General features: G+C 35.6%; 1 protein-coding gene across 2 annotated transcripts; it reads left to right on the top strand.

Annotated features, from left to right (window-relative positions):
• Positions 1–2,650: 2,650 nt before the first annotated feature.
• On the top strand, positions 2,651–24,763 carry LOC149215241 (pyruvate kinase isozyme A, chloroplastic-like). Of its 2 annotated transcripts, none has more exons than XM_089392574.1 (7): positions 2,651–3,483; positions 16,526–16,616; positions 17,437–17,630; positions 17,876–17,997; positions 18,213–18,456; positions 23,619–23,853; positions 24,037–24,763. In XM_089392574.1, exons 1-7 carry the CDS (start codon positions 2,917–2,919, stop codon positions 24,336–24,338), a joined length of 1,755 nt encoding a protein of 584 aa, XP_089248700.1. In that variant the 5' UTR covers positions 2,651–2,916; the 3' UTR covers positions 24,339–24,763. The 2 variants fall into 2 exon arrangements, with proteins under 2 accessions (XP_089248700.1, XP_089248699.1); XM_089392573.1 differs by lacking the exon at positions 2,651–3,483 and adding an exon at positions 10,265–11,157.
• Positions 24,764–25,586: the final 823 nt, after the last annotated feature.

The raw sequence follows: 25,586 nt of genomic DNA on the forward strand, positions 1-25,586 counted from the left end.
TAACTTTCCATCTGTTTTTTACAAGAGAGTTAAAAAGTGGGTAAACTCAACCTTACCAACAAGTTGTCTTTTGTTGGGTTAGTGCAATGATATTCTACCCTAATACACTTTAAAATTATAATAACTGAGATCTTCCCAAAATCAACTAAAACTCCCTAGAGTAAAGTTACATGGTCACAATTCCCATCTATCATGTAGAACTATAACTTTTGGAAAATTTCTTGTTGGATTTGAAAAATAATTTTAATATAAAAATAGTCAAGTTTGTGCACTTTTTAACTTAGTTCTTTTTTATGTCATAGTCTAGCTGTTTTAAGTTTTAGAGGTTTTCTGGGCATTTTTCTAGTTAAATTTGTCCAAAATCTAGTAGACATTTGTTAGAATCACAAGTTTGATCTATGAACTTTGCACAATCTGAGTACCAGGAAGGTCTTTTTAGGTCGTTAAATCCATCTATACATTCACAAACAAATTTTAAATAATAAGAAAACACAATCTAACCGAAAATGGCTTCACCAAATTCCAGTCAAAACTCCAAAACATGGAATAGTTAGAAAATGCCCTAGATAGTAATATTTTTGTTATCTTATTAGGTGGTTCTTTTTGAACATTCCCATTAAATAATGTATGGTTTGTTCAATTATTATTATCATTATTATTTTATATATATATATATATATATATATATATATATATAAAATAATAATAATAATAATAATAATATTTTGTGAAAAAAATTCCTAGACACATCTTTGTATCTACGGTTGGTATTTAATGCAAATTTATTGGTGTTGAATACAACACATGATTTGATTAAGACATTGAGTGAGATACATAACAAATACAAATGGTATTTAATGCAAATTTGTTGGTGTTCAATATAACACATGACTTTATAAAAACATTGAATAAGATGCATAACAAAAACAACCCATACGAAGAATCAACCTTAAAACCTTTTACATAAAAATACTTAACAATTCAAACTTATTATATACCTACATTATATATTTAATAGTCAAAACAAACATTTAAAAAAACACAATAATTTGATTTTTTTTAAAAATATAATCTAACAAATTTAAACATTTCCATTTTAATAATGTTTAATTAGTTGTAAAAATATTTGGTTTTCAATTTTAATAAATTATTCTTATCAATATAATTAAATTGCTTGATACTTTCAGATATGAACTGTGTACTCTCCACCAATCTTTAGGACTATAAAGTAGATATTGTCCCTAAAGATGGGTGGAGTGTCCACTCTAAACATCGGATAGAAAAAACCTCTACAGAGTTCATATTCAAATGTCTCGACCAATAAGAATAATGAGTGAAGTGTCCAATTGAAACATAGGATAGAGAAAAAACCTCTACATAGTTCATATTCGAAAGTCTCAAGCAATAAGAATAATGGGTGGAGTGTCCACTTAAACATTAAAATAAAGAAAATACCTACAAAATTTATATCCTAAAGTCTAAAATAAGTGTGAAAATCTCCACTTTGAAATATAATTAAATATTTAATTAATAAAAAAATACACTTATTTTAATTTCATTTTTATTAATTATTATGAAATTATGTTAGGAAGATTCCTACTTTATATATCTCTATATATAAAACAAAACTACCAATGACATTTTGATATTAGCATATATACACTATTTACTAAATATGACATCATGTTGACAAATGGTAAGTTGAAATTAGGACACATCACATCACATTGCAAAGTAATGTCACACATCAAAATTTATGAATATACAAATTCAAAACAATCACCTAATAATAATATCCAACATTCATTTTATTTTATGTGAGTCACACATCAATTTTTTTTTTCAGCATGAGTCACACATCAAAATTTATGAATATACAAATTCAAAACAATCACCTAATAATAATATCCAACGTTCATTTTATTTTATGTGACTTTTTAATATCATTTTATTTATTTATTATGATGGAACTTTTTTTTTCTTTTTCCTTGTGACCTGTTAATTTTTTTTCTCATTTTTTTTCTTTTTTCTTTTTTTTAAGGTGGCAAAATCTATCAAATTCAGATGTCAAACCAACAGAGAGGACAGCCATCTCTGGCTGCTATCCGCGAATGTTGGCTGCTATCCACGAATGTCGGTTTGACTCATCACTGTTATCAAGGAAAACCACGCCACCTGTAATAACCCGCTGGTGGTCCATAAGGGAGCAGGCTTTCGCTCCTGCCAGATGCCTCTAAGTCTTGAGTCGTTAACCTGTTTCCTTACCTCCGAAGAAGACAACCTCTTACCCAAACAGAAACAGCATACTCCAAGCTAATTCTTTCTCATATTTATTTATTTATTTATATATAATTAATTATAATCATCTTGAAAATCATTATTAATTTTCTTATAAATACCGCTCCTTCTCCCAATTTTCCACGTGGCTACATTTTCTACAGAGCCAACTACCCAACTCTTCCCAGACCAGCCGGAAAGCACCGAAGATTCGAATCTACCACTACTCGATCCTGTCGCTCCAGGCTGTCGTGGCAGGTCGAGCGACCCAGGTTCGAAACGTACACTCCCAAAACGCGTTTCTGGTTTTTGACCGCCGGTAAGCGAGGGTTTCGTCACCGTTTGCACGCAAGACACGACATATAAGGAAAGCTCTTTGAAAATATCGTTGGTCGGAGAGCACGGCACCTCCAACGCTCACTCCACTTCTGTCAATTAATTCGCATCGACACCTCCGCTGCTCGGAGAGCTCCAAATCGACATAAAAATCTCTACATTGGCCTCCAAATATCCTAAATGCAGAGGGTTTTATCACCATATAAGTGCTAAATCGTTCAAATTCGCTCTTCCAGGCGTTTCTGAGCTTAATTTTTAAGCATATAGGGCATTAACAGACCTCGAATTGATACCTTCAAGCTAATGGCGCAGCTGATGCAAAATCCACTTTCGATTCACAAATCCCCGCTCCAGGTTAGAATCCCGGCGCTTTCCTCCGTTAAAAGCCTTCAATGGCGGCCACCAAAGCCCAGGCAAAAGCTACGGATTAATAAGATCTCCGCAGTACTGGAAACCGGTAAATCTCCAGTGATTTCAGAGCCAGAGATCGCAAATAACAATAACGGTTTTTCTAATGGCGTTATGGTCAAGAAAAGTGCCGCAATGGCGCCATCGGTTATAGAGGTGGACAGCGTAACGGAGGCTGACTTGAAGGAAAACGGGTTTCGAAGTACGAAAAGGACGAAGCTGGTGTGCACGATTGGGCCCGTTTCCTGTAGTTTCGAACAGCTTGAAGCTCTGGCCATGGAAGGGATGAATGTGGCGAGGATTAATATGTGCTACGGTACCAGGGATTGGCATCACAATGTTATCAGGAATGTGAGGAAATTGAACGAAGAGAAGGGTTATGCAGTGGCTGTTATGATGGATACAGAGGGGGCTGAGATTCATATGGGGGATCTTGAAGGCGCTGCATCAGTTAAAGCCGAGGTATTTACTAGTTACTTTCCTTAGCAAACCTCTCGTTCTTCTGTAATGGCGGATCTTTCATTTACTATTAGCCGATCAAAATATGTTTCCATATTATTATGAAAAGAACAGCCATAAGAAAAGAGCCCGAAGACCAGATGGTTAGAGACCTTACAAGCCTATCCTTTGCACCAGAGATTTCATGGCTGTTGAATTTACTATTAGCCGATCAAAATATGTTTCCATATTATTATGAAAAGAACAGCCATAAGAAAAGAGCCCGAAGACCAGATGGTTAGAGACCTTACAAGCCTATCCTTTGCACCAGAGATTTCATGGCTGTTGATTCAGTGTATCTCTTGGCCAGAGAAGGGAAGTCTGAGAAGCTGATACAAATTATGGGGTTGGTGAGCTGAGATGCGTTTACCGTTCCTGGTGGAACGGTGAATTCAGCGTGTAAAGATCATCTTCTAAAATTACCCCGAAGCCCTTGAATTCCTTGAATTGGAGGAAATGTTTCAGAGTTAGAGACCGATCAGAGGGCAATATGCCAAATTCCATTGTTAGTTCTTGCCAATTCTTCGGAGTTCTTGTCAAGTTAAATCAAACCCCTCTAACCAATCCTATTAGACTTAATCCCATCAAAGTAGTGTACAGATCATCTTCTAAAATTACCCCGAAGCCCTTGAATTCCTTGAATTGGAGGAAATGTTTCAGAGTTAGAGACCGATCAGAGGGCAATATGCCAAATTCCATTGTTAGTTCTTGCCAATTCTTCCGAGTTCTTGTCAAGCTAAATCAAACCCCTCTCTAACCAATCCTATTAGACTTAATCCCATCACAGTAGTGTACAGATCATCTTCTAAAATTACCCCGAAGCCCTTGAATTCCTTGAATTGGAGGAAATGTTTCAGAGTTAGAGACCGATCAGAGGGCCAAATTCCATTGTTAGTTCTTGCCAATTCTTCCGAGTTCTTGTCAAGCTAAATGAAACCCCTCTCTAACCAATCCTATTAGACTTAATCCCGTCAAAGTAGTGTACAGATCATCTTCTAAAATTACCCCGAAGCCCTTGAATTCCTTGAATTGGAGGAAATGTTTCAGAGTTAGAGACCGATCAGAGGGCAATATGCCAAATTCCATTGTTGGTTCTTGCCAATTCTTCCGAGTTCTGGTCAAGCTAATTCAAACCCCTCTCTAACCAATCCTATTAGACTTAATCCCATCAAAGTAGTGTACACAAGTTTTGTGCGACGCTTTCTCCAATTCTTTCCTATCTCAAGTTTCATATTCCAAAGGAAACTTTGGAGCGACAATGATGACAATGATGTTCATGATCTTTAAGGGCACCCCTAACTTCTATATAATAACCTTTAAGTTATTTTTTTTGGCATGTGGTTCACAAGCATTCTGGTTAGTGAGTGATCGCTACGTCCACGGAAAAATTTGGGCGATAGCTAGGCTAAATCGCTCCTCGGCCTACTGCAAGCCCCGACTCCAAGGGCTTCGGGTGGATTCGACCCTGTGACCTCCCGATGGCGAGGCACGGTTTTTGATCAACTGAGCTAACCCTTGGGGCTATAATAACCTCTAAGTTATATACAATAATTGATTAAATGTAATTTTGGGTCATAATAAATATTTAGTTTAGATTTTAGATTTTTGTGATTCATATTGATAATAAATTTGTCTTTCGAATTAGTCATAATTAGTCATATTGTAGAGGTGGACGTTTTGAACAAATTAATGTGGTTTATCCTCAAGACAAATGGTGAAAAAATTAATCTTCACAAAAGTTTAGATAGCAGAGAAGCATCCTTGCTTGGACTTAGCTATTATAAACTAGCCATTAAGTAAAAGTTGCTAAGAATTAGTTAAGGAGATATAATATTAAATTATTTAGGAAATTGGTATTATAACTCAAATTTGCATTTAGTCAGTTAGCTCAGGAAATAAGTTTGTTTTTAGGATTAATCACATTGTAGAGATTTGGTTGATGTTTCGAACCAACTAATGTGGTTCATTCTAAGGACAAATAATGAAAAAATCATTCTTCACAAATGTTTAACTCGTAGAGAAGCATCCTTGCCCAGAATTAGCGGTTAGGAAAAGGTTGTTAAGAATTAGTTAAGGAGATATAATATTAAATTATTTGTGAAGAACGATTTTTTTCATCATTTGTCCAAAAAATGAACCATATTGGTTGATTCGAAACATGAATCAAATCTCTACAAATCTCTACAATGTGATTAAATCGAAAAGTAAACTTATTTCCTAAACTAATTGACTAAATACAATTTTAAATTATAATACCCATTTCCTAAACTCATTCCCAAATAAGCAATACATAATTCCCTTAGGAGATAACATTGTTCTCTACACTTCGATCTTAATCTAACTCCCCTCATCTTAATCTAACTCCCCTTGACTTTTAATACATAACTTTGTTTTTACACTTCATATCAAGAAAGTCTAACTCCCCTTGACTTTAGGAAAGGGTACATATTTCTAAAGGACCTAGCACCTCTAAACTTAGATATTTACACTTAAACGAAATAAATCTAAAGTTAGATATTTTCACTGAAACGAAATAAAAATGAAGAAAGCTAAAAAATAAATTAACATAGTAAATATAAACCTAGCTATTTTCAATGAAACGAAATAAAAAAGAAGAAAGCTAAAAATAAATAAACATAGTAAATATAGCTTACATGATATTAAACTTCCCTACACATGGAAGATTTTTAAAAAAGAAGAAAGCTAAAAAATAAATAAACATAGTAAATATAAACCTAGATATTCTCACTGAAACGAAATAAAAAAAAGAAAGCTAAAAATAATTAATAATAGTAAATATACCTTACATGATGTTAAACTTCCCTACACATAGTAAATATACCTCACATGAAACGAATAAAAAAGAAGAAAGCTAAAAATAAATAATAATAGTAAATATACCTTACATGATGTTAAACTTCCCTACACATAGTAAATATACCTCACATGAAACGAAATAAAAAAGAAGAAAGCTAAAAATAAATAATAATAGTAAATATACCTTACATGATGTTAAACTTCCCTACACATAGTAAATATACCTCACATGATATTAAACTTCCCTACACATGGAAGATCTTTGTATCTTCCTATGTAGTCTTTAAAGATACCATTCACCCATATTTTGTGGAAAAAGATTCACTACCGCAATAATAATAAAGTGTATATCCATCTATCTCCCCATTTAAAAACACCATTCACCTATATTGAGTAGAAAAGATTCACAACTAATAAAAATACCCATATTGAGTAGAAAAAGATTCACAATTAATAAAAATACCCAAATAACAAGGATTCACTACCCAATAATAATAAAGTGTATATCCATCTATCTCCCCATTTAAAGACACCATTCACACCATTCAAGGATTCACTACCCAATAATAATAAAGTGTATATCCATCTATCTCCCCATTTAAAGACACCATTCACACCATTCACCCATATTGAGTAGAAAACGATTCACAACTAATAAAAATAACCAAATAACAGTGTGTCTCCTTCTCCCATGCATTTTTGAGTACATTTTTTTAAGTACAAATTAATAAAAAAGTTTAGTCATTAACATTGATGGCCATATTAGTCATTAACAATGGTGATAGGTTTAGTCATTAACACTCATGGCCATATTATTCATTAACATGGATGGTCATATTAGTCATTAACACTCATGGCCATATTATTCATTAACATGGATGGTCATATTAGTCATTAACACTATGGTCATATCTTAATGGCAGTGTAAAAACTTTAAAACAATCCATGCATCATTACCTTCTTAAGAGCTGCATGGAAGAAACAATCCATGCATCATTACCTTTCTTAAGAGCTGCATGGAAGAGCATCACGAAGAATATAATGAAGAATCATCCATTTAATTTGTTATAAACTTTGTCAAAGTCCATTTTTAAGCAATTAGCAAAAAATACCCACTTTGGCCCAACTATTTTGCATATGCAACACACTTCTACATTGTATATATAATATAGTTGCCTTTGATAAATTATCTTTGCTCTGGCCTAACTATTCTACATTATAAACATTGTATATATATAATATACTTGCCTTTGATAAATTATCTTTGCTCTAGCCTAACTATCTTGAATGCAATTGGTTTGGTTTGATGTGCAAATGCCTTAGTTATCTTAGAGTACTATGTATAATATAGTTGCCTTTAATAAATTATGTAGCCTAACTATCTTGAATGCAATTGGTTTGGTTTTAAGTGCAAATGCCTTAGTTATCTTATAGTACCCTATTGGGATGTAATTATTAGCATTAATTTTTCCAATTTGTATATTTATTAAATTTAAGATTTTGGTATTATAAATTTGGTTATTTTTATATAAATGTTTTATATGATTATTAATATAAATATGTAGTGTGTTAGATATTTAAAAAAGAAGAAGAATGAGTTGTTAAATAATTATTATGATTTAGTTTGAACAGTTCAGTGTTTTGAGTTTCATATGAGTAGTTTCAAATTCGATTTCTTAAGTTTGATAAAACTTAATTATTAAGTGATGGGTAGTTTCAAATTCGATTTCTTAAGTTTGATAAAACTTAATTATTAAGTGATGGGTAGGGATTTAATATTGAATATTTATTAAATATTTTTAGTAATGGTTAGAAATAGAGAGTTGAGATTTATTTTAAAGGTAGTTAAATTTAATTTTAAAAAAGTCATGTTTATATTTTATATTTATATTTAAGTTTTTACTTAATTTTTATTTATGGTATTGATTTTTTTGTTGTTTATTGTTATTTTATTATATTTTTTTAGTTATATGTTTTTTTTTTGAAATCTATAGAGCTTGAGTGGGTTTAATGGTTAAATGTTTCCACACAGAAGGAGTAGAATATGCATGCCTTCGTAGATTTAGCAGTCAAATCACAAACAAGAGAGCCTCATACACCAATGTGGAGGTAGGCCCTTTGTCTCACAAACCAAAAAATCTCATATACCAATGTGAAAAGTGCCTCATACACCAATATGATGTCTCCCTTGATCGTGACTTTAAAATCAAATAATAATAATAAATACTTTATATATAAATAAATTTGATTTATATGAATCTACATAAATATATATGTTTTTCTTTTCAATTTAATTATTTTAAAATATTTTTGGTGTTACTGAGTAAATCCAGTTAGGTCTTTTCAATTTAATTATTTTACATATTTTTGTTGTTACTGAGTAAATCCAATTATGACAATTACCTAGGGGAAGAATTTTCCAATTCAATCACCCGTTCCGTTAACTTGCTTAAGACATATAATGAAGCTATTAAGACATATAATGAAGCTATTAAGTCATATATGCATAAATCAATAATCATAACATATCTTGAGCATAAGATGAAATCGAAGTTAGGTGGGTCATCATTGTTGTAATGGTGGACGCATTGTGGACCTACATTCATTATCTTAGGGTTTTCAAGAAGTTTCGCTGTCTCAAAAAAACACAGCACGGAACTACGAGTACTTAACATTTTGATATTAAAATTTGTTGAGTTGTGGTTTAATGGCAATTCTTATTTCAGACCTTATAGCATTTTAAATGTGGTCTGACATGGCAGCTCGATACCCAGAGCATATTGATTTCCGTTTTGCAATGACAGTGGCATGGCGCCGTGTTATATCTGGGTATCGAGCGGCCATGTCAGGCAAGGTTTGAAATAGGAATCGCCGTGGTTCAACCATGAATTGATGGGACATTTTTCATCATTGGAATAATTAAAATATTTTATATTTTAAATTTTTATTATATTTTTTTAGTAATTTTTGTTTATTTGTTAAATTGTTTGTGACTTTTAACTTGGTTTGAGAAATTGTAGTATATTTAAAAAGTTTATATACTTTTTATTTTGTACATTTTTGACAATACAATCAATATACCCCCTTTTTCCATGCTGAAAAAGTAGTCAAAATCATTAAAGATTTTATTAAGATTTTTTTTCACGCTGAAAAAATTGTCAAAATCATTAAAGATTTTATTAAGATTTTATTTACTGATTATATTTTAGATTTTTTAAGTGTCATTTTCCCTAACATCAAATACAACTATTCGTGAAATTTGTCAAAATCATTTAAGATTTTATTTAGTCTAAATTACTAATTAGATTTTTTAAGGTCATTTCCATAACATCCAATACAACTATGTGTGAAATCTAATCATAAGTTCCTTCCATCACGAAGCCCATCCTCAATTAATTGTGCCATTAAAACTTAACTATTTTTAAAATTTTTAAATAAAATAAAATTTAGATTTGAATTTATACCATTATAATATATATAACTAAAATAAAATATTATGAATTAAATTCATTTATACATTTAAATATAAATAAAATTTACAATTGGCCGACTTGTAATTAAAAAACAAAACTTACGATGTTAGTACGACTTTACATCACATGCCGAATTGATATATTCAATTACATCACCGACGTGTGGAAAGTGTGATGTGGGAAATCTGGGCGACTATCATGGCTCCAGTCACACTGAGGCTACCGGCCTCCATTTTTCCACGTGGCTTGCTTTTTCCACAAAAGCCAACCAGCGTAGCATTTCCCAATTTAATAAAATTCTGGACCAACGAAAATGGGTTTGAATTCCGATCTACCACCACCACCATTCGATCCCGTTACTGGAAGTTGTCGTGGCACGATGAGCGACTTATCTTCGAAACATCGTTACACCAGCAAAATGCGTTTCACGCTATTTAGGCCGCCAAGAATGCGAGGGTTTATCACGTTTCGCAAGGAAGACTACTACAGAAAACTACGAAAGACAGCTGAGGCCCTTTGAAAATAGCGTTGGTCGGAGAGCACGGTACTACCCCTGCTCTCTGCGTCTGTAAATTCACTCGCATCGACATCTGCGCTGTTCGCAGAGCTTCCGATCGACATGAAAATCTCTGTATTTGTCCCTCGGTGCCCGAAATGCCGTGGGTTTTATTGCTCTTATAAGTGCTAAATCGGTCAAATTCTACTGTTTGAGCCATTTCGAGCTAAATTTGCAAGCACATCTGCCATTCGTGGATTGCAAATTCACGTCTTTAATCCAATGGCACAGCTGCTGCAAAACTCGTTTTTGGTCAACAAATCCCCGCTCCAGGTTCAGATCCCCGCAATTTCCCCTGTCAAAACCCTTCAATGGCGGCCACCAAGGCCGAGTCAAAAGCTACGCAATAATAAGATTTTTGCGGTGCTGGAAATGGGCAAATCTCCGGCTTCCGACCCAGAGATTGTGAATACAAATGATAATAATAACGGTTCTAACGGCGTTATTGTTAAGAACATCTCCGCAATGCCACCACCCGTTATTGAGGTGGACAGTGTAACGGAGGCTGACTTGAAGGAAAATGGTTTTCGAAGTACCAGAAGGACGAAGCTGGTGTGTACTATTGGGCCTTCTTCATGTGGTTTCGAGCAGCTTGAAGCGCTGGCCATGGGAGGGATGAATGTTGGGAGGATTAATCTGTGCCACGGTACCCGGGATTGGCATCGTAATGTTATCAGGAACATAAGGAAGTTGAACGAAGAGAAGGGTTATGCGGTGGCTATTATGATGGATACCGAGGGAAGTGAGATTCATATGGGGGATTTTGAAGGTGCCGCATCAGTTAAAGCCGAGGTATTTACTCATTACTGTCCTTAACAAGCCCCACCTTGTGTATATACTCTCCCTGTTCTTTCCTTCTTTGTCTTAACAACAACAAAAACAAGAAATGTTTATTTATTAAATACATACACTACCTTGATCAAAATATGCACTGGGAATTTCTTTGTAGCCCCCACTAGTTAAGCATCCCTGAGCCTAGATAGCTAGATAGAATACAAGCTCAAATACACGAATTAAAACTGATTGCATGAAAATTAGGGCAGGTCCAGCTGATCTTCATAAACTGTCAAGTTAGCAGGAATCAGGATTCAGTACTCTATCAGTTAGAGGGTCATCTTTACCTTTGGTGGTAGCCCGGAGCAAGAGAAGCAAATTTGTCATTCTCAGGGCCACCAGAGGAGGCTAGCTGTGGCACGTTTTCACGCACCCATGAGCAACATGGCTAGTTTGGTGCCTAGGTTGACTTTCAGAGCGAGAAGGATTAAATAGAGTAAGCAAGGGAGTTAGCAGGGGGCTTCCTGCACATGGTGCAAGGTGCAATGCCCCAAACTACAGTAGCTGGCGTGGGTGCACCATCTTCTTCTACAACTTGTAGACTAGTACCTGGATCTATAAATGGGGGTTTCCCCAGATTAGCGAGCCATCATGCCATATCAAGTCTTTCTCTGCTGAATTTTCTTAAACAGAAATTTATACTTTCTTTTCAACATGCAAAAGAGGATTTCAATTCAATAATCTGCCATGCTGCATTGATTTCAATGAACCAATGAAATCTAACTATTAACAAGGTGGCTTTCCTGGGCAATGGGGGAGGGGAGAAGTTGACTGCAAAAACTGTATACCCAATCCCAAGCAGTTTTAACCAATTCTTGAACCAAAGAGATGCTTGACTCGACAATTTTCTCTTTGCCACATGATGGGCAGTTTGATTGAGCCACTAATAGATATTCGAGAGGCTGCCTTAGAGCCAGGCTGCCAAGTGTCATCTGCCGGGCAAAGAAGGTTTTTTTCAGTGCCGTGACAGGTTTACGGATGGACTTTAGCTTGTAAGGCCCGATTTTTTGTTTTGACCTGAACCTTAGATTTTTTTATTTGACATATCTAATATGTTATACTTAACAACCTATATATATTTGCTGGCTCGTATTCTGTATCTGTAATATAAATTACCGCAGTATATATTTCACTTCTATTTGATCAAATATACAAGGCAGCCCAAAAAAATAAACATGGAACAATTCTACTCCGTGGTGTACAGATGTCAATTCAAGGTCCCTCAGTTGGCGTATTTCCGAGGCAGCAGCTCCAAATGTCAAGTGCTCCTCATCACAAGGCTCCTTGCTCTCTTAGACAAGCATCCAATGCTCCAACACTTCTCCTCAACATGTGTCTCGGGACCACATGTAACCTTAAGCAATGCACCCTCAACCCAGTTGTCCTCAAGTGAAGTGCTCATCCTCCCAAGGTATGTCCATTGTCAAGTGGTCTCAACACTTCTAGGGCTAAGCACCCTCCCTGTTGGTGGCCAATCCTCTAAATCCAACATTCTATTCAAGCAACCATCCTACTTAACATGTCCATCATGTAGAAGATATCAATGACACATAAGATAACCACCTTATTAAGGAGTGTGCCACTTCTGGCACCAAGTCCTAGGTCAAGCAACCACATATAGAAAGCTCTCCAAATGTCATGAACCATAAGGTCTGAGATATAACTAAGGGGTGAGGGTTTCACCATGCATTCCACATCATGAAGGCACCCCTAGCATAGTGTAAACACATTTTGTGCCAGAAAAAAACTAATAGGGGTCTCATCAATAAGAAAAATTCACATGCATGGCTTCTTGGATCACCTGTGGTGCAAATTTGGATCTGGGCCATGAAAGTCATGGATTTAGTAATTCATATGTCAATTTTCTTATCAATCTTTTAGAAAATTACTTCCCAAAGATCCTTCGAGGAACATGAGAAGGCAAAGGGGATCCTTGGTTGGAGAGATAGTTTATGGCTTCCTTATAGCTTTGCCTATAACATTGTGTTTGTGTTTTGGCCCATTGGAGCATGGGACCTAATGTTTCGTTTCACAGAATTTTGGTGACAATCGTCCAATTTTTCTAGAAACAAGTGTTTTATAAATCAAAGCTATGACAACTTCAACCATGGTAGAACTTGAACTCCAAGCCTCTCACATATGGATATTGATTGCTAACCAATAGATCAAACTAAGGTCGTTGTTAAGGTGCCCTCCACATAGGTTTTCCAAGCTTCTATTATTTCTAGGCAGTGGCACAAAAGTGATCGAGTTTATCTCAATGGGGTGGCTCTCAAAATAAGAAAGTTGTGAGCAGAAATAACGACATGAGAACATTGTGTCAAAAAAGGAATGAAGTTACCTTAGAGCCTTTACTTTATCTAATTAACATAATTTAATAAATAATAGAAAGTCCATTATTTTTATCAACTCCAAACTTTCATAGCACAAATTTCCTACTCCCTTCATGCTTTTAATAGTTTATTAGTTGACCTTTTGCAAAGACCAGGCTAGAGTGTGACTAAAACTAGCTTTAAGCATTGTATAGTTTAATTAATAATAGATTCTAGGTAGATCAAGAGAGACATTTGATATAATTTTGTATTTTATATTCAGTCTTTAGCCTTGACACGCCAATACTAGACAGTGAATGTGTGATGTATCATTTGACATGCAATGCATCTTTTATATGTCTTCTTTGCATATTTGTGTGGCAATGAGATTATTTGATATTGATGTTGCTATATATTCTAAAAAATGAACATGTTTATAATATATATTTATGAAAGCATGTTGATAGTATGATGACATGAGATGATGGCTCCCTGCCCTATAATTTGCTGATAATTATATTTGTAACATACACGTGCACACATACTCAATGTGCCCCTGCACCTTGATGAATCCAAATTCAAAACGGCATCCATGTACCCATGCTTGTATCCACATCTCGGAACCTTGGCAAGCTTGTTCATAGGTACTTATAGCTTGAGATGAGTAAGACCAAGTCTAAGGCATTACAAGTAAAAGGCCTTCCTTCTCAAACTTGCCTTTAACACAGTGAAGGGTTGCCTTGCCCAGAACGGACCAACTTGTTTGTGGACCCTGAACTATTGTCTTGTTAGGAGGACACTCTTTCTCCAACCCATAACCTATATATAATCGTAGTGCATGGAACTTACTTGCCACAAAAGCGTGATGGAGTTGTTAATGTGAAAGTCACCTAGCACTTACACATGGTCTCTTCCACAAAACATGACATTAGCATGTGGATTGATCCATGTTAACTGCGCACCTACATTATCATAAGAAGAAGTGTTGTCCCATTAACACAACCCACACTTCAAAAGACTTTGTCAACTGTCTTATCACCTGGGTCATCATTGCTGCAAGCACTGCAACTTGCTTTTAGGTCACATTCCTGTGGACAAGTACATTGTCTAAGTTATTGAAGGTTAAAGCCATATTAGTGGTCACATGTCATAGAATGAATTGGTTTTGTTGAGTAAGCCACTGTAACTTCTGATATTGCTGCTGAATATGATGATATATTGATTTCTATTTTATTTTCTGAATCTATTCTGTTAAATTCATTACTAGACTACAATCATCATTGCTGCAAGCACTGCAACTTGTCTCTAGAGTCTAGACCACATTCATGTGGACAGGTGAATTGTGTAAGTTATGGAACGTTAAAGCCAGAATAGTGAACACATGTCAGAATGAAATTGGTTGTGTTGAGTAAGTTATTATAAATTCTGATGCTGCTGATGAATATGATGATATATTGATTTCTATTTTCTTTAGTGAATCTATTCTGTTAAATTCATTATATACTACTAAACTACAATGATCATTGCTGCAAGCACTGCAACTTACCTCCAGAGCAGATTCCTGTGGACAGGTGAATTGTCTAAGTTATGGAAGGTTAAGGCGAGAATAGTGAACACATGTCATAGAATGAAATTGGTTTTGTTGAGTAAGTTACTATAAATTTTGATATTGCTGATTGATATGATGATATATTGATTTCTATTTTCTTTTGTGAATCTATTCTGTTAAATTCATTATATACCACTAGACTACAACAGGATTTCTGAAAACTAAAACAAACTATTAAACACTATGCTCTAGCTCATCTTTTGGGGATACTCGTTCAGTGGCTTTGTATCTTGCATCATCAATGTCAATATTTTGATCCATTACATTTTAGTGTCTGTCTGAGGTTTTTGTGGACTAGCTCTGGGACATGATTCTTTTGTGCTCATTGTTGTCTCTATGATCCCACTCTTATTATACCAGTTGTTTGTGCTCATTGTTGTGGTTCTATGATCCTACTCTTACTATACCAGTTGTTGGTAATATATGTGACATGTCATGGATTGAGTACATCTCCAGCTGAGTATGCCTTTGGGAATGTCTAAACTGTGCCTATGTTGGCGTGAACAATATATTGACAATATGGAGAAACAATCAGTGTCAGTCTTTTCTTTTCCAATATATTGGACCACAACATAGAAAAACAGAAGTTCTATTGCATGCTTTTGAATAAGAATTTGGTGTAAAGCATTAATCAAAAACTTGAGAAATGTTTCTCACTTGTCTTGGAAATATTTGATCTATTGTCTTGGTATTCCCTAGCAGAGCATGAAAAAGGAAGGAAAGTATGGAGGAGGATGATTACTATAGCCATTGCCAACATGTTATTTAAAGGTTTTGCTTCAAAGTTTGAGTAAACTTATTGTCTTGTTCTCCATATGTTCAAAGGGTCCCTCGTGTTAACCCTTGCTTGCCTAAATGCAAGATATTTACAGAATTTAGATCTTTTGTAAACATTTACTAGTTGCTGTTACGGCCTGTGAAGATGGGATCATATCTAAGAGTTGCCCTTTGTGAAAGGTGAAATTTTCATTCACAAATACTCCTCATGAAGCCCTTTGTGCACTATTTCTAAGATACTATCCCTATATATTCATTATGGTTACCATATCATTTCAACTCCCAATGTCTGATGTCTTTATTACATGTTTTATCGATTGAGTGGATCATGACTCATGAGGTTCATGTTGACATGGTTTAGAGTCTAGACCTTGCTCGCCGAACAAAAGTATACAGCAATCAAGATGAGAAAAACAAAATATCAAGTTTTTTCCTTTTCAGTTGTATGTTAAAGATGTTCCACAGTCAAATGCAACTTCTATGATATGCGTCTGATAATAATTTCACTTCCAGGATAATTATGATAATAGAGCACTACTCTTTTCAGTTTTTACTAGAAGTTGCAATTTCATTTTAGAATGATAACTTTGTTTACTTATGGTATTTGAAATGACGTTTATCTGTTCAGGACGGTGAAGTTTGGACTTTCAGTGTTCGTGCTTTCAATGGGTCTCTTCCACCTCACACAATCCAAGTCAATTACGATGGCTTTGCAGAAGGTTAGCTCCTTTTCCAATCTCTGTAGTTTGAATTAGCTTCTTGAAATATGCCTATTCTTGATAACTAGCACCTTCTGCTCATAACTAGCGAGACATGGATTCTTTCTATAAATGGGTGCTGCCTCCTGCATGCTAATAATGAGCTTTATCTAACTGCTAGCCTGTAAGAGGGCCACCGTGGATCTAGACTTTAGATTCATCTCCTTTCAAGAGACATTTATTGGCTTAATTGTAAGTCTGTTAAATCTATATAAGTCTTTAAGTCTATATGGCAACTATTAAAGACTTTGTTGAGAGGTATTCAATCCTAATAGAAAAGGTCAACCCTAGCCAAAGATCATTTAAGCCTACATAGACGTAATTAAGGCATTATTAAGCATATGAAGGTTGATTGCACCATCCTACTAATATACAGTGACTAATAAGCATATTTACATAGAATTTTACCCTTAGACATTACATGTCTTGATTAAGATGAATAGGCTTCAATAATGGATTTGAAGGGTTCAAATCCCTTTATTCGTATAATCAAGTTTATCATTGACAACCCTCACCTATTGATATTTAGGCACCTATCACTTCTGGGCATAGGTCTTTAAGGGAATATATTTTGGGGTTAGTTTCATGAATTTTTATACTAAGGTTTCTGTTTTTATACCAAGCTTCAATGAACAAATTTATTGTATAATTTGAAAATTATATGGGTTAATAATTCTGTATACATTCATTGTATGGGAAACTCCACCATGCTATACTTTTTCCTAGGTTAAGTGTACGAAGTTGTTTTGTTTTACATGCCTATTTTCTCATGATTGACCAGATGTCAAAGTTGGCGATGAACTAGTTGTAGATGGTGGTATGGTAAGGTTTGAGGTGATTGAGAAACAAGGTCCAGATGTGAAGTGCCAATGTACAGATCCTGGTTTGCTATTACCACGTGCGAACCTTACATTTTGGAGGCAGGGCAGATTGGTGCGTGAGAGGAATGCTATGCTTCCCACAATTTCTTCCAAGGTTGGTTTTTATTCATTTTGAAATTTCTAGATTTTTTCTTCACATGTAGTTTTTTTTTTTTAATTGTTTTTGTTTTTGTTCTCTAGTTAAGACTAACCTAAGTACCCACGGGGATTTGAACCGGTGACCTATCGCAAGGAGTGCCTTAACAGCGCACCCATTCACCGTCAATCCAAAGCCCCGTGGGCTTCTTCACATGTAGTTATAAACTTATAACAGTCCCTACTGTTCATTTTCTGTAACAGGATTGGCTTGATATAGATTTTGGAATCGCAGAAGGTGTTGATTTCATTGCAATATCTTTTGTGAAATCAGCAGAAGTAATCAAACATTTGAAAAGCTATATTGCTGCTCGATCTCGTGATAGGTAAAGACTGTTTCATTACTGTTTACAATACAAAGTTGTTTTTGGAAATTGAGCGGAGTTCTATAATGTGCTTTTATGCTATTCCAGCTGCAATGTTAACTCGTGTAATGCCAAACCTCTATTTTTTATGGTAAATGTTGATTTATTGAGCATTTAATAAACATTTACGTGAAAATCCACAGTTTGATCATACTACTTTAATTCATACTCTACAGTGATATTGGTGTCATTGCTAAAATTGAAAGCATTGATTCTCTCAAGAATCTAGAAGATATCATTAAATCATCTGATGGTGCCATGGTGGCAAGAGGGGATCTTGGTGCACAAATTCCACTTGAGCAAGTTCCAGCTGTCCAGCAGCATGTAGTCCAGCTATGCAGGCAACTGAACAAGCCAGTTATTGTTGCTTCTCAGCTACTTGAGTCAATGATAGAGTATCCTATACCAACAAGAGCTGAGGTAAGTTCTGACTCCTAAATCTCTGCTGCGTCCTGTTTGTTAGATATAAAATAAAAGATAAGTGAACAGCAGCTGAATCTTCTCCTAAAGCCTTCTTGGCAGCAACTATAAAATAATAAATGTATTCCTGTTGTAATGATGACATGATATTATCGAACTTGATGGTAAGTCATTTGATGACAGTTAGTATCTCTATATCTGTGTGGCATATGATAAAGACTCATTGTATTTATTAGCTATTGGCCATAGGGTCTCTTTTTTGTGAATTTCTTATCCCTGCCCTCTAAAAGGAAGGGTTTTTGTATCTGATATATCTTAAGATTCCTTAATTTCTACAAATAAACTATGTATACAGAACTATTTGTGTAATGAATTAGCTGCTGTATTATTAGTTTCCAGACCCAAGGAGCCAGCATAGATATGGAGAATATGGCCTGAACTATTTCTGAACACTCCTCCGAAGCTAACTGGCTCTCTATTACCCTTGGAGGCACCATCAAAATATAATTTGATGAAATGAAGAGGGGGAGCCCATGAGTGTTGATTTCGGGTAGCATCGGATGTGCCTTAGCCATGAAAATTGGTGGGGAGGCTAAAGCACATGAGATCTCCAAGACCCAAAAATTGTTTGGGGAAATTCCACCCGGTTAGAGAGATAAAATAATTAATATTTTTAATGGAGTTCCTAAGTCTAAACTTAAGAAAATTAAAATATTAATGGGTATTAATATAAAACTGGGTGAGAATGTTCTAAATGACATGGATCAAACCAAATCTAATCTTAGCCATTGATTAGAGATTTAATCTCGGCCGTTGAAGACTCAACAGGGAAAGTATAAGAAGAGGCTTGAGGATCAGTTGGAGATACACCAATTGATCAGTGAGTTCGATTTTCTGGAGTGGGGTTTGCTGAGAAAATTTGAACAAGTGATTAGAGTTGCAGCGATGGGTAGTGAGTGCATAGCAGAGAGGCAAAGATAGTACCAGAGGGCCAGCGCAGTGATTGAGGAGGCTACGCAGAAGGCCAGAGAGACTGCGCAGAGGCTAGCAGGGCCTACGCAGGAGACCCAGAAGGGCAGAGAGTTGACGCAGAGGAGCAGAGGGCTGGCGCAGAGGGTTCCAGAGCTATGTAGAGGCTAGCAGGGCTGACGCAGAGCCTTAGAGAAGCGTTGGGAAGATTTTCGTGGGGCAGACTTGCTGAATATTTGCTTCCGAAGAGAGGTATTACTGTCAGATAGGAATCTCTGTTGGGTGAGCCAGTTTGGCACCCTAGTTGTACTGAAGAAAGATGCTTAATAATAAAACCCTTAGAACCATTGCACTGGTTTTCCCAAGTTGGGTTTTTCTAGGGACGATTGTCCAAAAATAACGGTGTCCCTTGTGTGTTTGTTTGTTATTTCAGTTGATAATCTGTAGATGAGTTGAGACTGCATTTGTGTTTATTTTCAGTATTTATATGGTTAAATAACTTGTTAAAGAATAAACAAGTAGGTGAAATAAACCAGATAATGCAAGAAGAATTTATGATGTGTTAGAAATTTCAACAATGAATTGGGAATGCTAGAAGGGAGGAGGGTGACGGATGGGGGGAGGAGTTGAAACTTGAGAGAAATTGGGGGGGGGGGGAGAGCCAAGGGCAGGGAATAAATTTATCTCTAATCACTCCACAAACTAGAAATGGGGGGGTGGGGGGCTGAGCCAAGAGCATGGAATAAATTTATTTCTAATCACTCCACAAACTAATCTATGTCTAATTAATCCATGCTCTAGTTCTGTTGAACAAGCACCTTATGCTATTTTTGTTAATGAAGATGAGGATGATGATTATTAGGATATGTAATTGTACTTGTCTTTGGCTCATGTTTTATTTCATTTTTAGAACATATAGGCACATATAAAAGATGATTTTATATGTATATCTTCATGTATAAAGGTTGGTTTTGGAAACATGCATGTATAGCCATATGTATAAAGAATAATTTTGGATTTTGCACCATGTAATAATCTACGAGAGTTAATATAGACTGGATTTTCCTTCTATAATGTCATTTATGTGTCTCATTATTTTTTTCTTGCAATATAGAGTTATCAACTTATCTGTAAAAAATCACAGACACACAGACACACACACATATGATGTTTCACCCAATCCATTTTGGGGGGTCGCATTTCCAGCTGTTGCTGTTTTGGAAACTTCCAGACGTTTCCATGTTTCGTGCAACTAAGCTTTTCTCACTACTATCTTCCCCAGAGATGGGGCATAGATCTTGTATGAAGGTCTTTTTTGGGGGGATGGATCCCTGCACAACATAGAATAGTAGTTATGCATGCTGAGACTAACAAAAGCCCAACTGCAACAATAGATAAACCCTGTCTAAAGCTAGATATGTAACTGCAGCATGCATCTGCCCTCTATTCTCCTACATAACTGTGCCAGTGTGCCTCTGTCACACTTCAGTATGCTTGTGCTCTCTACTATTCTACATAACCGCGCCTACACACTTTGCTGCACAGAGGAACCAAAATGAAATACTGTCATTAATGTGCTGTACGGTTCTGTCTTCACAGTTTGCTCCATATGGAAGCTGTATGGACCTACAATGAGTGTGTCCCTGCAGGAGAACAGTCTGAGCTAAACAAGGTAAAATAATCAAACACTACAAGACTAATAAGTATGCCCCTGGTGGAGAATACTATCTTGAGCTAAACAAGGTAAAAAAATTGTAACACTATAAGTCTAATGGTAAGTTTTAAATCTTCAACTCATTTAATCACTAGTCAACGCCTGTGTTTGTGGCATTGTTACATGTGATGCTACAAAATATAGGTTTGTTTTGTGTCTATCTTGTTCTTTGATTGTCCATGTGGAAATCCATTTTTCAAAGGCCAATATAGGATCTTACAGTGCATGTATAAGATAGGAAAAACAAGCTCATTGTTAATGAAGTGGAATTACCAGTGGCTTAGAAGCCACAGCTGAGGAGTATCTATTCTGTCAAGTTCATCCAGGGCTTGCATGTGGCTCTGTCCATTTGCCTATGACAAGCCACCTAGGCTCAGCTAACCACGATATATTATTACAATATAGTAGAATGAATGTATTAGCATGCTGACCACCACTGATAGCAATTTCATTTATTATCACACCAATAACACAAACTATGATTTTTCACAGCGCATTATCATGGAACCAGTACTTATGGCATTAACACAACATCACATCTCAGGAAAACTTAGTCAACTCTATTAGCTTAGAGAACGTTCCAGGTTATGAACCTGGGTTTTCATCATAGCAAATGCTTCAAGTTACCACAAGGCTACAGTTTGATGAATGAAAATTAACGTGTATTTCTTCACTGTAGGATATTTTTTGTTTTTGTCTGAGGATTTTAACTGAATTTTCAATTTTCATTTTCTCATGTATTAATCATAATTTTTCATGAATAAGCTGCTTAGTATTAACACGTTCACCTTTACTGCTACAGATAATATAAATTCCAATAAAAGGGAGATATCAGTCCTTACCGAGTATATTAACCTAGGTTAGTAGCTTTTTCTGGCGAAGGAAGATATGATATATCAATCCAGTGTCCAAGTACATCTTCAAGTTCATTCTGCAGAAGGAAGGGCATGTTATTAAAAATAACAAGCACACCTCATGCATATTCATCCTAGGAGTGCCATATAAACATCAAAATTAGTGATCAGTGAAGACAGTTAAAGGTTCTGAAAATAGTGGAGATTCATAGGCTACTCCCCATATTGCCACGTTTGAGAGAGATTTAGAAATATCAAGTAGTTGGAATTGCAGTTCTTAGAAATTGGAACGCATTTTTTGCAGTTCTAAGTTCTAATCTGTTACAGCAAATGACCCAGCTGCATTTTTGTTTTATTTTCCTGTTATTTCGGGAGAGGGTTTATGTTGCTGTTTGACAATGCTATCTTTTACGTCAAAATAGGTCCAAACTGATGCTCTCTGCTTTCATATCTTCCAGCTGTTTTGGATTCATTTACATACTTGGGACCGGTTTGATTGTCCTTTTTGGGTTAAGTGGGATACATTTGCATGCTGAACTTGACCAGTTTTGTGGCATCTGCCCACATCATAGGATTCTACCATCTCATTTTTCCTTCGTGATGCTTTATTCTATTCCCTTCTCTCTCATAGTACCTGTGTACAGCATTTTTCTTATTTTAATACAGTAATTCTTCTTTGCTTCTTGCTTGCTCTCATTGTTGAAAACAGCAAGAATGAGATGGCAAAATGGAAGATGATGCAGAAGGATGTTGTGTATGTGTGAAGTTTAAACTTAGTCACGGCTTGATAAATACAAATAATTTTAGTATCATAGTGGAAAGTTGGACCTTATTTCTAGCTTTATTTGGTTGTTTCTCAGCTTGACCTCTGTTCATACTCACCTTTATTTTGTTTCTCTTCAAAACTTGATTTCCTGTTTACATGGTGATATCTGATACTCACCCCAAAATACTGTATCTCCCATTTCAACATGAAAGCATTTGTCCATAGAACTCTTTGTGGTATCTAGGTTGCTGATGTTGATGCTTTGATGTTTTTTGCTGAGTGGGATATATTTACATGCTGAACTTGACCAGTTTTTGTGGCATCTGTTCACATTAAAGATTGTTTTTAGGATTCTACCTTCTCATTTTCCTTCGTTTCGGTGAAGTGTGATATATTGACATGCTGAACTTGACCAGTTTTGTGGCATCTGTCCACATCATAGTGTTTTTAGGATTCTACCATCTCGTTTTTCGTTTGTTTTGCTTTATTCTATTTCTCTCTTGCAAAATATCTGCATACAACATTTTTCTTATTTCAATTCAGTGATTCTTCTGTGCTTCTTGCATGTTCTCATTGTTGATAGCAGCAAGGATGAGATGGAAAAATGGAAAATTATGCAGAAGAATGTCGTGTATTTATAAAGTTTAGAGTCAAGTCTTAATAAGTACATATAATTAGTATCATAGTGAAAAGTTGGACCTCAGCTTTATCTCTGATGTCAATAATCACCTTGATTTTGTTTCTCTTCAAAACTTGGTTTCCTGATTACATGGTGATATCTGGTACTCACCCAAAATACTGTATCGCATTTCAACACGAAAGCATTTGTCCATAGAACTTTTCTCTTTGTGGTATCTAGGTTGCTGATGTGACAGAAGCAGTAAGGCAGCGTGCTGATGCTTTGATGCTCTCTGGTGAGTCAGCCATGGGTCAATTTCCAGAAAAAGCTTTAGCTGTTCTCAGAAGTGTAAGCTTGCGCATTGAATATTGGTGTCGGGAAGAAAAGAAACACGAGTCTATGTACCTTCCAGACATTGCTACATCTCTTTCGGATAGTGTTTCTGAAGCAATTTGTAATTCTGCTGCTCATATGGGTGAGTAAAATGTAGGAGTTTTATTTACATTTGTAAAGCAGAACCATTTATATGTTCCTGGTTTTGATTTTGATGGTGAATACAAGAAATGTTTGAGGGGAAGGAGGCTAAATATTGAAATCAATCATGGCTCTTGGTTCAATCATTTGTTCTAATTATCATATGCTCATGTTCTTGTTTCAGCCAACAACTTGGAAGTGGATGCAATCTTTGTCTACACAAGACAAGGTTACATGGGTTCTCTTTTGTCACGATGTCGACCAGATTGCCCAATTTTTGCCTTCACCAGCTCAACAAGTGTGCGACGACGCATGAATCTTCAATGGGGTCTCATTCCATTTAGATTGGACTTATCAGATGATATGGAGAGCAACATCAATCGAACTTTTGCTTTGCTAAAAGCCAGAGGCATGATCAAATCAGGTGACTTGGTGATTGCGGTATCAGACATGTTGCAGTCTATTCAGGTCATGAAAGTGCCATGAGGTGCTTGTCATCTAGTATGGTCTTAGCCTTTAGGCAATCCTACAATTGTTCAGATCTCAATCTTGTTATGGCCTTTTTTATTTCATTGCCATTAGGTATATCTTCTTATAGTTGACTAGTTCATTAGTGTTGTCCATTTCTCAAGTGGGTAGGTGGTAAATTAACTAAACGAGAATTCTAATTCAATGTTTGATATATATGATTTTATATGTAGCTGTTGAGCTGCCAGCTCTTTAATTTGTCATTTGTCGTCCCTCAATTTAGAAAACTAGAGCTCTAGCGTTCTTTTGTAGGACACTCATTTTTGGAGAGTTGTCTTGGTTTAATCTTCTTTGTTGCACCCATTTTAGTAAAAGTTTAAAGCATCAAAGGGGACTGTATTATTATCCTCTCATTCTCCAAAATCGTTTATTTATTATTTAAAGCTGGGACCGAAGAGCTGAGCATCTTATATCAAGAAACTCTACCGCCTATTTTCTTGCTTTTTTTCCTATGAATATGTGGAATCACATTAACATATTCCTAAACATGTTTAGGAAGTGTTTATTCCAGAAATAATAAGATTGGGATCTGCCGAATGGAATGCCTTTCTGTTTTCAGCAACAGAATGGTCAGAACAGATTCTAAAGATATTACGATCGGAAAATCATTTAACTCAATATCTAGACCTTTCAACTTTGATACTGAAGAGGAAACATTAAAAGCCTCTATGCTGTGTGTAGCCAGTAAATCCACATGAAAGATGTGGATGATTCCATTGAAGGCTGATTCCAATTCAACTGTATAGAAGATAGGAAGAAATGCTCCCCAACCATGCATGTGAACGGTGACTCTGCTAACCCAAATAAAAAGTAGTTGGTGATTTTATATTTTCCGTACAATATTCTGGGAAGGTTTAGAATTCTTGCATGGAACCAAGCTACAGGTTGTTTAGTATTTTGGTACCGCAAGAGTGTTGTTGACGAGAATGAATTTCTGTATTCAAGCTTCTGTGATCCATAATGAATTAAACAAAGTCTTTCGGTAGAAATCACACAAGAGAATGAACTTGCTGAAGATCTTACGAGGGCCAAGCAAAAATTGGCCTAATTATTTGCTACTGCGAGAGTGTTGTGCATGAGAAAGGAGCTTTAAACATTAAAAACCTCTATGTTGTATAGCCATAAAATCCACATGAAAAATGTGTAAGATTCCGTTAAAACCGATTTCAACTCAACCGCATAAAAGATTGGAAGCAATGTACCCCC

This window comes from Pinus tabuliformis, chromosome 1_1 (assembly GCF_031772625.1).
Source record: "Pinus tabuliformis cultivar Carrire ecotype Pingquan chromosome 1_1, CPIR1, whole genome shotgun sequence".
In the NCBI taxonomy this organism is placed as follows: domain Eukaryota; kingdom Viridiplantae; phylum Streptophyta; class Pinopsida; order Pinales; family Pinaceae; genus Pinus; species Pinus tabuliformis.

Excerpts from the sequence above, each read along its gene's own strand:
- LOC149215241 (XM_089392573.1), top strand. The coding sequence starts at position 10,588 with ATGGCACAGCTGCTGCAAAACTCGTTTTTGGTCAACAAATCCCCGCTC. Across the intron at positions 17,998-18,212 it reads GCTGCTCGATCTCGTGATAG|TGATATTGGTGTCATTGCTA; the intron begins GTAAAGACTGTT and ends CATACTCTACAG. Across the intron at positions 23,854-24,036 it reads TAATTCTGCTGCTCATATGG|CCAACAACTTGGAAGTGGAT; the intron begins GTGAGTAAAATG and ends TTCTTGTTTCAG.